The sequence below is a fragment of the Bactrocera tryoni genome, chromosome 3 (assembly GCF_016617805.1).
Source record: "Bactrocera tryoni isolate S06 chromosome 3, CSIRO_BtryS06_freeze2, whole genome shotgun sequence".
In the NCBI taxonomy this organism is placed as follows: domain Eukaryota; kingdom Metazoa; phylum Arthropoda; class Insecta; order Diptera; family Tephritidae; genus Bactrocera; species Bactrocera tryoni.
The window spans coordinates 28,168,325-28,182,984 of NC_052501.1; the positions used below are offsets into that span (position 1 = coordinate 28,168,325).

Here is a 14,660-nt window from a genome sequence, read left to right on the forward strand (position 1 = left end):
CACAAATTAGTCTACTTAAACTCCGATTTTTTACACTCTTCCTTAAGAACACTGAGACTGATATTTGAAGCTCTACATAAAACTAGATCAATTTGTATCTTAAACCCTCCAATTAGTCTACTTAAACTCCGAGTTTGTTAAACTTTTCACTAAGAATACTAGGACTGACATTTGATCATTACATACAAATTAGATAATTTTTTTTCTAAAGCCCTCAAATTAGTATACTTAACTCCGAGTTTGTTAAACTCTACCTTAAAAAACTGAGTCAAGCAGTTAGACGACCTACGTCGTATATAAAAAATTTGTAAAATTAAACTCCGAGTTTCATAAACTCTCCAATGACAACTCACCTCAAAACTGAGGCTTCATTGAACTGTGAACAGAAAGCACTAACATTCTTAAACTCGAGTTTATGACAAAATGTGAGCACTCTAGAATCATATTGCGCACTTTTCAATTACAATTTAGTGACTTTAAATGCGCTTTGCAGAAATCAAAAAAAAGTTAGATAAACAAAACAAGAACTACCTTCCGTCCACGCAGCGCCCGGGTTACAGTAAACATTCCTAAAAAAAAAAAAAAAAACGGCGTCGACTTTGTCTCGGCATAAACTCTCCGCCCGAACTTAATAGAACAACAAGGGAAAGCGTTAATATTTCATTACTCGCATTACACAACACGAGGTTAACTCATTAACTATTTAGTAACATATTTACAGTTAGAACTATGCTTTCTTAGAAATTGCTATTAAAGCGATTGCCTTTACGACTTACGACCTTCTCTTCGTCATTGCAAACGCTGACAGTCATTTAATTTCTAGAAAAATTATTGTTGTAGTTGTAAAAGAAAATTGTAAACAAACATTGGTGGACTATAAATAGGCCTTGTGCTATTTTTATAGACAATTTTCTTTTTTACTTTTGCCTTCACTAGAATTCATTCCACTTGCTTGACTTGTGGCACGTTCTGCATTTGTCGTGCCAACGGTTCTAGTCGACTAACGGTGTAGGTGCCACCTTGAGAAAGTCAATGACGTCAACAGACGCATGCCAATAGTTAGTTGATATATATTAATATACATATGTATGTGTGTATATATGAGTGGTAAAAGGAGTGAGAGTTTTGTAGTGGGGGTTTTTGTTGACATTTGGTATATACATATATATGTTTATGTATAAATATATTTGTATGGCACCTAGGGTATATATATTAGTATTGTGAACAAACCGTATTATCAAAACCAATCTAATTTATGGTAATTCAGCTGTACTTATGTATACTATGTATAGACCATTAAATATGACAAGCCTCTCGTGCACGAGCTTCGTGTGCACCAACGATGACGTCTTTAAATGCGTGTCGTTAATCAATGACGTCACGAGGTGGGTTTGTATCCTGCAGCACGTAATAGTATCCGATTGAGTTTTGTATGCAGCTAAGACTACACTTCCTAATGTTTGAAATTATGTAATATATACATATATGTGTGTGAATACAAAAACATATATACGTAGTATAATATATATAGTTCTTATGTAATCTTTCAAATGGTAGGAAATATGATTTTTTTCGCTATTTCGCTAAACTCCACAGGCACCCTAAATTTAGCAAACATTTGAAGATATTCGAGTTATATGTGCTATGGATTGGACTTGCTTCTTTCCTTAACTGTTTCAACCAATCATTGAAGTCGCTAATTTTTAAGTATAAAAGTATATAAAACTTTCACAGAACCTCTTTCACAGAAACTCCAAAAGCCGTCGCTTCACATAATGGCATTGCTCTGCTTTCTGTTCCTCTTAGTCCTGCCATAAGTTCTGTTACAAGTTCTGATCATTATATAAAATAAACTTTATCACATTTTCTAATACAGTTATTTTTATTTAAATATGTATATATTAAATGAGATATTTACAAAATTTAGTATGAAATGGTCACATTTTGCTTTCACCAAGCCTTCAACCGATTCGGTCATTGATCAATAGCAGCACGCACAATTTCTATTGTTACTGAAGACGTTGCTTGAATCACAGATTTTTTTAGACACTCCAAATTTCTGTGAGGCTGCTGAAACATCGAATGCTCTCCAGAGAATTACGTAACTGTCTTAACACGCTGGTACACTTTTGTCTCACCTTTAACCTTTCTGCTTTTAGCAGAAACTCCCCGCTAAGACATTACAACAGCTGGAGGATGACTATGTTGAACTTTCAGAATAATATTTATTTTGCCAAACTTCCTCCTGTTTGCTTTCATGGACGTTCACCGCCTCCATGAAGAAGAAACCGCTTGCATCTGTTGAACCTTATTAGCTTCAAGCGCGTCGGCTTTGTAAAAGCATTTGTGCCAAGAGAAGTACATATATAACTATTTGAATGGTTTTTTTCGCAACCTATTAAGTTGAACTTCTAGTCTTCAAGAGATGGGCTTTACTCTCGAATCAACTCATCTGAAAGTAGCGCTATACCAATAAGTATAGTTATTTATACGACTGCCATTGTTCAGGCTACTCCAAAACGCACCAGACTCTGCAGTTAAGGCATAAATAATTTAGTAGTTGCTAAGATGGTTCCAAATTTAGTTTTTAACTCCGAATTGTACTTAAATTTATCTATAGCCATTATTTTAAGGGAAAGTTTCTTGCAGATATACTATATGAGTTTCTTTTTCAAGCTGATCGCTTCTAATAAGCGCTACGTTTATGTATGTATATGGCTATGAAGCCAAATTAATTCCGTAGTTTGAAATTGAATTCCTTCCAACTGCTATAGCTTAACTATTATTCTTTATTTCACCAGCTACATTCCTTTATTTCGTATCAGCATCTACTTCCTTTACTTACAGCACATATTTTTTCCACTCCCAGTAATGTTCTCGCATTGTTCTCATAACACCCGTTCAAAGTATTTAACCATAATATAGTCAGCGTCTTTTATGTGCATTCATGCCTTGTCGCACAAAAGTTCCTCTTTGATCTTTGACATCCAATTATAAGTAAAGGTTTTTTATTTCAAGTTAAGTATAGGAAAATGCTCTCTGAGACCTGCTAAAAGTTGGTCATACAAGGAGTAGTTTTGGATTTTTCAGCTTGTATGTTATACGTTCAAGACCCGTGCAAATTTTTAGATCATTATCTTGACAACTAAGGGACCAGTTCGCGTATACACAGATGAATAGATGGACCAACAGACGGGCATGACTAAATCGACTAAACTCGAAACGCTCATGGATATATACTTAGTACTACGGAATTCATAGGTATACATAAGAACTTTAAAGGGTCTCTGACGTTTCCTCTTGGATGTTACCAATTTCGAGAGAAACTTAATGAATATATATTAGCTTTCAAGGTTCTTCATGCCACACAAAAATGCGTTTTAATTATGTCAACATAATTTTTTCTTGTATCTTTTATATCTTTGGCATCCACAATTTGTGCTGAACGTGAAATTTTTCAGAATACATAAGAATAAAATACTCATTCCAAATTTCATTCTCATATTATGAAAAAATGAATTAATATAAAGATATTTATTTAAAGATTTCATAAATTCTATAAAAAAAATACATAAAACTTCCTTAACTTAAATAAAATCCCAAAACATATAATAAACAACACTGAATATCTGAATTCTTTATATTTTTAGAAATATTATATATTATGTGCATTCGAATTTCACTGAAGGTCATTGCACCGATGTGAAATATTTTATACTTATTATTATATATAAACATATACTTGTATATATAAATACATATATACATACAGTCAAGTGTATGCGTATGTTACGTTGTGTTCATTCAGTGCGTTTAATTTAAATCTCGTTTGTGCTAATTAGCATTTGGATCGTTAATAACTTCAAAACGTGTGAATACTTAATAGCGACGACAATTTAAGCGATTATGTATATTATCGATACCATAATAATCGAAATTTTTCATGAACTTAAATATTAATTTAAACTTAACTTCGGCTGCATCGAAACTAATATACCCTTCACAGGTGCATTTATTTTAGTAACTATGTCTTCAGTTTGTATGGAAGCTATATGCTATAGTAATCCGATCTGAACAATTTTTGCGGAGATTATATTATTACCTTAAGCAGTAATCCATGTCAAATTTCGTGAAGAGTCCACGTCAAATGCGAAAGTTTTCCATACAAGCCCTTGATTCCGATCGTTCAGTTTGTATGGCAGCTATATGCTATAGTTAACCGATCTGAACAATTTCTTCGTAGATTACATTGTTCCCTTAGCAAATAACCTATACCAAATTTCGTTAATATATCTTGTCAAATGCAAAAGCTTTCCTTACAAGAACTTGATTCCGATCGTTCAGTTTGTACGGCAGCTATATGTTATAGTGGTCCGATATCGTCAGTTTCGACAAATGAGCAGCTTCTTGAAGAGAAAATGACGTTTGCAAAATTTCAAAACGATATCTTAAAAACTGAGGGACTAGATCGCGCATATACAGACAGACGGACGGACATGACTAAATCGACTCAGCTCAGCATACTGATCATTTATATATGTACATACTTTATAGGGTGACCGACGCTTCCTTCTGGGTGTTAAAAACTTCGTGGCAAACTTAATATACCCTGTTCAGGGTATAAATATATTAAGAGTAATACAAAAGCATTACGTCTTCTACCAAATCTACAGAGTTGCTGGATAAGGCTTAAATTGGTTACCTCCCCGGAGCACAAAGGGTGTAATGTTGGTCTAAGTGCAATTATAAATATCAAAAAAAAAGATAAATTATTTGGTCATACCAAAACTTTGAAATAATTTTTTTGCCGTTAAAGTTAAAATAAAAAATCTTAGAAATTAGTAAAAAATATATATACATATACAAGTATTGTGTTCAGGATCATGTGTGGATTCGCTGCTAAAGTATGTGGTTTTCATATTTCGGCTTGTTTTTTCTTCGATCCCGATGATTGTTGACTTGTTTGCGTGTCAAACTCATAAACCTATGATTCGTCGGTAGTTGTAATGCTCTCCTTGAATGTGGGAACGAAATTCGCATGTTCAAGCATGGTACTCTGTTTGAAAAGAATTCAGATTTTTCGTGGCGAGTGGAGTAAGAACGCATTTCATACCCAAAATCATTCGAACGGACGCGCAATAGATGTTGAGTTCTCTTCACTATTTTAATATTTTCATCACTTGAAAAGGTCGAGGATCGTCTAGAACGAGGCATGTCTTCAACGATCTCTCGACCGTCTTTGAAGGCTTCGGACCACTCGTAGACTTATGTTTCCGATAAAACTATTAGTGTAAAGTTTTGTGTCTCTGAAGCATGTCGTTACTGTTTTAAACCGATTTCATCCATTTTCGCGCTGCACACAGAGCTGAAGCAACTTTTGTTTATGTAGCTTTGGTTGCTTAGGAGATATGTACATTAAAACTCAAATTTCAATTCCGATAATTTCGTTACATTGAAATATTAAACTCAATATGGTTATACTTCTGTGATTAACATATTATATGTATATGCCAACAGTTTCCTCCAGTCCATGTACTGAACGCCTTCCATAATATTTTCAAAAATATAAGGAAAAAATTGGACAATACCAACATTTTTCTATTTACCTAAAAATAAAATTAATTCCATAAAATAAATTAAACAGTCTAGTCTATACAAGTCTAAACACTCTGGAAGCTCATAGACATAGATTTGTGTGCATGTTTATGCTTATGTACATACTTACGTATATTATACAATATACAATAGACTTTAGGTCGCAGTTCAATCCTCATTTATTTATCTACGCATATTAGTCATCAGCATTTTCAATCAAACCGATAAGAAAATCCATGAGTCACAGTCTCTTGCCAGCTCTAATAAGATGCTCTGACATCACTCGAAGGAAGTTCCAGTCCCAAATTATAAGCAAAAACATTGAGTAGGGAGTGCCAGCATCAGCAAACCTTTTCGATACACAACCAAAGTTTTGTTATTTTGAAGACATCTTCTGCCTCAAGGAATTTTTTTAAACAATACTGACACGTGAGCGCAAGAAAACATTTTACATTAGTCACCGATTTTTTATATTTTTTTTTTTTCAAGTAAAAATTCGGCTGAGCGCTTTGCGGTTAACTTAACTCGGCTTTAAATTTGACCTGCATAAATTAAACTAATAAATGAAAATGCCGCAAAGCCTTGGGCAAGGAAATAATTCCAATTGCATAGGCATTACCACACACTTTTACCGTTATCTATCGCAACATTTGACCGCTTTAATCTCAGATGGCCATGAGCAGCATTGAAGCGCAATGACTCGCGCCACACACACTCACACACAAACAAGATAATCAATCGATAGCACTCAATGCAAATTGTTGCAATGCAACGCCAACAAATAGGCATAATTTAAGCAACAACAAAGCCTTTGCTTTAACAGGTATTTACTCACCTACCGATTTAAACGAAAAACGCAAAAATTTAGTATATGTGGCAAGGCCATTTAACACTACTCAGCAAGTTATAAAGAATGCCAGCAAAGTGCCGTTGCGCAGGACACAAACGAAAGCAAACGAAAATTTAAAGAGCATCACGAGAGTGGTAGCAAGAGAGTTAGCAGAAAGAAGACGAAAATGATGAGAAAGCATGAGATACATAGAGCGCCAAAAAATTTGTTGTAAAAAGTTTCTTGGCAGTGAAACTGGCGATGTTTTTTTTTGTTTTTAATAAATTAAAATATTTTGTAGTCTCTTTACTACACGACGCAAATATTTTTGCAACCCAGCCAGAAATGGTAATAACTATTATTCCATGAAAGTATCTCATAATTTTTAAGAAAATTATGTTCATTGTGAAAGTAATGAAAAAATTGTGATTAAAATTGCTCTTGTGAGAGTTTCAGCTTAAAAGTTGAATACCAAAGGTTAATATACATTATATGTTCTAAAGTTTACCTCGGTAAAACTCTTTACCTCTTAAACTTTTATACCCTTCACTGGATATATTAAGGTATTAAGTTTGACAAGAGGTTTGTAGCACTCATGAGTAAACGTCGAAAACCATATAAAATATATACATTTTCGATCAGAGTAATGTGCCCGTCTGCCTGCATATACACTACCTAGTCTTTTAGTTTTTGAGATACCCATTTAAAATTTTGCACACCTTCTTTTCTCTCCAAGAAGCTCCTCATTTGTCGGAACCGACGATATCGGATCACTATAGCATATAGCTTTCATACAAACTGTACGATCGAAATCAAATGCTTGTATAGAAAACTTTTTCATTTGACGAGATTTCTTCACAAAGTTTGGCATGAATTATAACGCAAGGCAAGGCATTGTCCGAAGATATTGTTCAGATTGAGTCGCTTTAACATATGGCTGTCATATGGTACAAACTGAACGTAGCAAGTCAACTTTTTTTTTGTGAAAGATTATAGCTTCGATGCAACCGATTTTATAGTGTTTTCTTGATTTTTTTTTGTGAGACGATTATGAAAAATTCTTAGAAATTTTTTCCAAGAGATCAAATTTGAAAATTCAAAACTTTTATTTATATTATATTGACGATAAAAGAACATTCAATCTAAAAGAAAAATAGTTCACTGTTTTCCAAGCCTTCACCTATTTTCTCGAATTTATTAACTTTTACTGCTCATTTTTGAGTTTTTCAAGAGGAAAATTTTTACTTTTCTTGTCTCAGTGTATCTCTGGATATTTTAGTTTAATAAAGTATTTAATTTGTTTTAATATACCATTTGTTAGCAGATATACATATGAGCGACATGTTAGAAATTACAGAATTTTATCTTCTGATAAATTTAGAAAGTATTCTTTATCTTCGGAAAAATTTAGAAAATATTCTAAAAATTAAAAATATAAAAATTTGTTAAAAATATTTTCTTAAATTCGAAGATTGTATTTATAATTGTTTTTAAAGGACATAGGCGTAGTAGAATTGAAAGTTACAAAAACTGCGTAATTTGCAAATAACAATATATTTTTTTTTGTTAGTTACTTAAGTCTATAAACATTAATATTACAGACTATTAGCAAAATTATGACTTAAATCAGATTTATAAAATAATAAAATTACCATTATACAAATAGAAAACTTAGCTAAAAAACGGAATTAAGGGTGTTAATGAAGGAAGCCCTAGAGTGACAAAACTCAAATCAATTATTTAATTTTTTGTTTTTTAATACTTTATTTTCTTTTCAATATTTATGTATATTTCATAATTTTATTCACTTTATTTGTAATTTCTTGCAAATATGTAAATTTATTGTTTTCAAATTTTTTTGCTATCAAATCGCAAAATATGTGTATAAGTCCTTCAACTTTATTGTATATATGTACTTATATGTACGTATATGTATACATATATATATTTTTTTTTGTTTGAGAACCATAATTTTCTGTTGAAAACATATGTAAATGAGAAAAAAAATTGTTTAGTCACCCTGTACATTTTGTTACTTATACCATCATAATATTTGAACTTTATTGCAATCGAACATTTGCACAGCTGCTGTTCGCGAAAGTAAGCACGTATATTCTATAAACGCACATAATTTGTAAACTTTTGTGTTTTTGTTTAACGAATTAACAGCAATTTTTCACAATTGCTTACTGAACTTATTGCGTCTAACATTGAAAACTCGCCAAATTAAGCTGAATATTAAAAAAAAGTTAATAAATGTATTTTATTTATAAAAATCGTACAAAAAATCCAATATAAATATGTAAGTGATTTCTTTTTAAAAATTTTAAAACAAAGTCGTACGAAAATTGCAATATTACAAATATTGCGCATACGCCCTGTCGCTCTAACCTGCAAAAAAAAATCGTAAGAACATTACAATATTACAAAAATTGCGTATACGCCCTGTCGCACTTATCTGAAATGTCAAAGGATATGTGTTACTCATACGCCCTGTACACACCAATGTTGCGTAGTTAGTTGGCATGAAACCACGAAAGCTTCTAGCTGTTGAGAAAAGAAAATAACAAAAACAACAGCAAACAAAACCGGCGTACTCGACCATATAGTATGAAAAAAATGGCGGTCTTGACTACATAATAGTATAAAAGTATATATGTATGTATGTGTGTTATATATTTTCTTTTTCACCGCTCAGCAGCTAGCTCAACATACTTTACTTGGCTCTGCTCTGCACTGCTCTCAACTCAGCGCTTGCTCTCCCCTTGCTCGCTGCTTGCTTACTGCTGCTCCGCTCTTCGACACGCTGCCGCGTGCTCTTTTTGCGCCTGCTCCGCTCCAGTTTTACTCATGTGAGATATTTTTATTTTTTTTTTGTTTTTATTTGCACATTTTCACATTGCCGCCTCAAGCTTAGTCAGCACACATCTCATCGTCGTCGCCTTTGTACTCGGCCGCCAAGTCTCATTTCGCTCACCGAGTGCTGCGCGCTTAGTCAAGCTACTAATTTCGGCGCATGCAGCCGCTACAAACAGCCTTTCTTCTTGTGCACGCACACATACATACGTGCAGTTGCGCTCTCCTGTATTTCGGCTGCTGCTCTACATAAGCGTTTTTCTTGTGATTTAAACTTTTGCATTTCTGCCGAATGGGAACAGTCAACTCGTGCTTCTCAAACCATAAGCTAGTCAAAGAATTTTCATTTCGCTTGAAACGCATCAAAATATCAAACAGCAAATAGACGGCGTAGCAGCAATCGAACACGAATTATTGAGCAAAAATTTTTTTAATTTTTGTTTTTGACTTCCAAAAATACATTTTGCTTGTGCAAAAAACAACAAAAAACAAACACATACACGCGCACATACCAGCGAATTGCGTCAAACAAAGTGTAGGAAAAAAAGAGAAGTGAATTTCAGCGTGGTGAAAAGTGTTTTCAGAAACGTTGTAGGAAGTGAAATTGCAAATAAATTACAGTTATAAAGTTGCATACTAGACAAGCGCTTGCCATTTGCTGCCAAAGAAAAGCGGCTAAGCATTGATTTTTCACAGAAATTCGGTTGAACCACACGACGCCTTGTTGAAATATTAATTTAATACGATTTGTAAGCGATTTAAGCGAGCAGCCCACACAGTGCAGGCGCGTTAGTACAAAAAAAGTGACGCGACCGCCCAAAAGGCAAGTGTCAATCAATAGCATAACAATCAATAACAACGCGCATAGACGTGCAACGCATCATACATTAGTGCATAGTATAAATATACAAAGCCACACACAATATATACGTACATATATAAGTATATATAAGCATCTATATACTAGCTATATACATACAAACAGTTTATATGCCGATTATTGAAGGCGAGCAAAACACAGTGTGATTCAGCTAGGCGCATAAATCATCCCACAACAATAATTTTCTGTAAAAAAAACTATAACAAAAGCAGCGAAGACACTTGTGCGTCAACGTAAGGCTGTCTGTGGCAAAAAGACGACGCCAAAGTGTAAGCAACACGCAATAAACGACGACGGAGAAGACGACGACGCAGGAAAAGCAATTTTCCAACGCAGCGACAACGTGACGCCACATACCGTTACGCAAAATATAACTGTATAAAACACTAGCAAACAACAAGCCAAGTGGTTGAAAGAAATTTTGAGTACAGCCAAGCGGCGCCTTACGCACTTCCACTAGCACACAAGCAGTGCCCTCACCACTTTGGCAGCGAGCAGCCGAGTGTCGTGTACATTTAATTGTATTAAGGACGCCGAGAAGGGCAATAAAAGAACAAATAACGACAATAATACGCAAAGCAACAATAATAAGTTAACAACAATAACAAAAAATCAACTACAATAACACCAACAATAACAAAGTAAACAAATAATGGCCATGATTGAGGGTATGACAAGCATAGATTTGGGCACAAGTCCCATGCAAGAGACAACGGCAGACATCAACGATGCCATGCCGGATGAGCCGATCGAAACGCCAGAGGAAAGGTCAGTAATAAATGCAAGCAAACAAACACATATACAACCTATACTCTACACATATATGTATATATACATATGTATGCATATACACAATTGTAGGTGTGGAACGCGACAGACAAGGCGGTGGGTGGGCAAATGTATTGAAAATTGAAGTGATTTTTCTTTAATTTGTGAAAGCTTATTGGTTCATGGTGAATTTGTCTTACATCCACATTCCTATATACATATGTCTTTATATCGCAGAAAGTGCGCAGCAAATGAGTGGGTTTGGTGATTTGCTTGTGTGTTCATGTGAGCCTAAGCAGAGCACGTAATTTGTTGATTATAGAGACGTGTGTAAATGCCATTGATAGGTGTAGAAGTGAAAGGATATTTCAGCGTGGTTATATACATAAATACTTACTTATATAGAAAAATAAATATATATTTACATGTGTTTGAGTCATCTAAAGACTATGACTATTCACTGGTTAGTTTATGAATAAACAGAAATGTAGGTGTGTCTGAGACTGTAAGGCTGTGCGTCTACTCTATATAAAAAATAATTTAATGAAACGTATTGAAACTATTATTTTGATTAGTTTGAAAACTCACACAGCGTCCGCCAGACATGTTAATTTGTATTGATTGCCAATTTTTCGTAGTTTTTTACTAAAAAGTAAACACGAAAGGCTTTTATTCTGCATAGTAATTGGTCCTTTTGTCAAAAAAACAGAAACAGTATCGACAACAGAAACTGTGCTGGAAGCAGAAACAGAAATTTTTTATTTAAGATTTAATGCAGAAATTTTACATGCTTTTATTTTGCGTAAATCACGTTTTTTGACAATGTAAGCAGAAACAGAATCGACAACAGAATTTAGTCGAATCATTCACCTGGAACTTATTAAAAATATTATTTTGATTGGTTTGAAAATTCGCACGTTAGTCACCAGAGATGTAAATTTGCATGCCTTACCATTCTCCCCAGATTTTTTGCTGAAAATTACGGAAACATAATTCCCAAATAAAAAAAAAATCCAATCAATTTGAAATTTTATTTAAAATATTTAATTTCCAATTTTCTTTAACACAAAATCCTTTTAATTTGCGTAGTAAGACATCCTTTTGACATAATAAGCAACAACAGAAACAGAATTGAGACCAGAAACAGATTTTAACAGTTTTTTTTTAAATTAGTTTTAGTGCAGAAATTTAACACAAAATAAGCTTGTGTCATTTGTGTTTCATATTTAGTAATACATACGAGTACTCAGTTATAATAGAATGTCACATACTAAAGAAACAGAAACAGAAAATTCTTTTACTCACGTTTCATGTTTTGAAAGAGAATAACGAAAGCATGTTTAATGCATAGCCTTATAAGTTAAAATACTTACTATTTTCATTTTAATTGAGTCTGTGCAATCAGCGACAGAAACAGAAAGATTCTGTTTGCAATTTTTTTATTGATATATGCAATTTCGTCGTCGTATTTTGCAGTTTTTTTTTTTTCATAGTATAAAATTGTATACAAAATATATAAGTTTGTTGGAAAATATAATTTCTTAGTTTATTGCATGCGATTTTTTCTTTAATATTTCCTCTAACTGTGTGTTTAAAGCTGGATGTATGTATAAAAGCATTTATTAATTTCTATATTTTTGCAGTACCAGATTTTTAATACATGCTTGTACATAACTCTCAGAGAAATTCAAATTTGTATAAAAAATACAGCATCATTCAGCGAAATAGGAACACTAGCAAAATAAACGAGCTAACTATATTGCCTACATAACTGCACTATAATTACATTTGTATTTACAATACTAATTTCCGCATAATACACTAGCGTAATTGGGATTCATTGAACTTCTTACAAGTTTTATTCAAAGATATCTTTGTAAAATATGAAAATTTCAGCTTTGCAAACAATGCGAGAAAAACACGCGCCAACAATAGCTACAAAGCGACAAAAAACTTTATTCATACACATATCAACATTAGAATACAATGAAAATGAAGTATTATAAAGTATATGTAGAGCCAAATATGGCTGTGCAGCCTTTATAGAAATGACTACAATCATACGCCTTTGTATATGTAAGTGAAAATTTAATTAAAGCGCATCGGTGAAAATCAAATGACATCATGAAGCCAACCACTATTCCTTTACACAAGTGTATATGTATATTTATATATACAAGTATATACAAACATTCTCACGTTTGTTGTGAAAATTTTGTATATTTCTATTAATTATTCAAAGTAACTGTATATGTATGTATCTGTATTCTCAATGCCTGGTTAGCAAATAACTGTCAGTTAAATTCTGTATAACTAACCAAGACTCCTTCTTTCGATAAAGTTAAGCAAAGCATAACTGGTAGCTGGTTTCTAAGCAGACTTTGAGAAAACAGCCCTTAATCTACACGATTTCTTAACTATCGGTTAACTAACCATCACTTTATCATGCAGTTAACTGTCTTAACGTATATTTATTGGTTTGAATATGTCTTACAGCCGATAATTTTCATCTACAAAACTTCTTAACTCCCGGTTAACTTAACCAACACTTTATCTTGCTGTTAACGGCTTTAACGTATATTTGTTAGTTTGAATTTTTCTTGGAGCCATTAATTGTGATCATCCAAATCGTTTTCCGCCTGACTAGAGTCTTTCTATGATGAAAAATCAAACGTCTTATGGTCGTTTAAGCTAACCAGTAACTTAACCTGTAGATAAATCCTTATGGTTTCTTTAAACTGCTTTCGAAAATTTGTTACTATGTTGAGGCTTTTCTTTGCCTTTTTTCTTGAAAAATTGTCTCTTGAGGTTCTGATATGACTCTTTGGAATTTTTGTTCCCAATTTTTTTTTTTTCAATTTTATTGAAGTATGACCTGTAAATAAATAAGGGAACTGCCCACTTAGGCCTTCGTCCAACTTTTTTAAATATCTTTCTTAAAGCAAAATCTTTAAAGCTCTCATAATATAAGTATATAGACATGCATACTTTTTTTATGTAATACAAGTAGCTCGTATTTCGTATATATTTTCGCATATTTCTTTTAATATTTTTTTCTCTTAACTAGCCGCGTCAAACAAATCCTCTAAGAAGAAGAAGACGCCGCGTCAAACAACCTAATTTGTTCCAAATCGTTCAAATATAATTGTACTGAATCGAATGCATTTAAATTAGATTCAAATAGAATACGTTACACATATTGAAAGTGCAAAGACCTCAGCAAACATTTTCGAACACGTTTAGATTAGAACCAGTTTATACGCAATTATTTATAGTATCTCTGTTCTCATCATCTGTTCCAAATATGACAATTTTTGTATACACGAATTCCTAGACTAATATACAAATATATAGAAAAGTACAAATTAATAACCAAACATATATACAGATTTCTGACTCAATTCATCAAGTGGATTTCGCCTTGTCAATCAGTCTGTTTGAACATACGCGAACTAGTCCCTTTGAGATATAAGTCTGAAATTTTGCACACGCCATTTTCTGCTAAAACAGCTGCTATTTCTTGGAACGACCGATATCGAACCACTAAAACTTATAGCTGCCATACACACCGAACGATCGGCATCAAATGCTTGTGTGGAAGTCTTTTGTATTTGACGAGATATCTTTACGAAATTGGGTTTGGATTATTTGCTAAGAATTCAGTGGCTTAAAATTTTCAAAAAAAAATTTGATTTCCAAAAACAAAAGAAAACTTTTGAAATCTAAAATGAA

The 14,660-nt window shown here is 33.0% G+C and overlaps 1 protein-coding gene across 6 annotated transcripts in view; it reads left to right on the forward strand.

The window, feature by feature from the left end:
- LOC120770160 (protein GDAP2 homolog) overlaps positions 1 to 14,660 on the forward strand; it is a 105,366-nt gene that overhangs the window by 71,068 nt on the left and 19,638 nt on the right. The window contains exon 1 of one of the 6 annotated variants that reach the window (XM_040097366.1): positions 9,575 to 10,928. The exons of the other annotated variants lie outside the window; for them this stretch is intronic. Coding sequence (XP_039953300.1) covers positions 10,813 to 10,928 — 116 coding nt within the window. The 5' untranslated portion in view covers positions 9,575 to 10,812. Of the gene's footprint in view, positions 1 to 9,574; positions 10,929 to 14,660 lie in introns of those variants that run through there. 6 annotated transcript variants of the gene reach the window in all.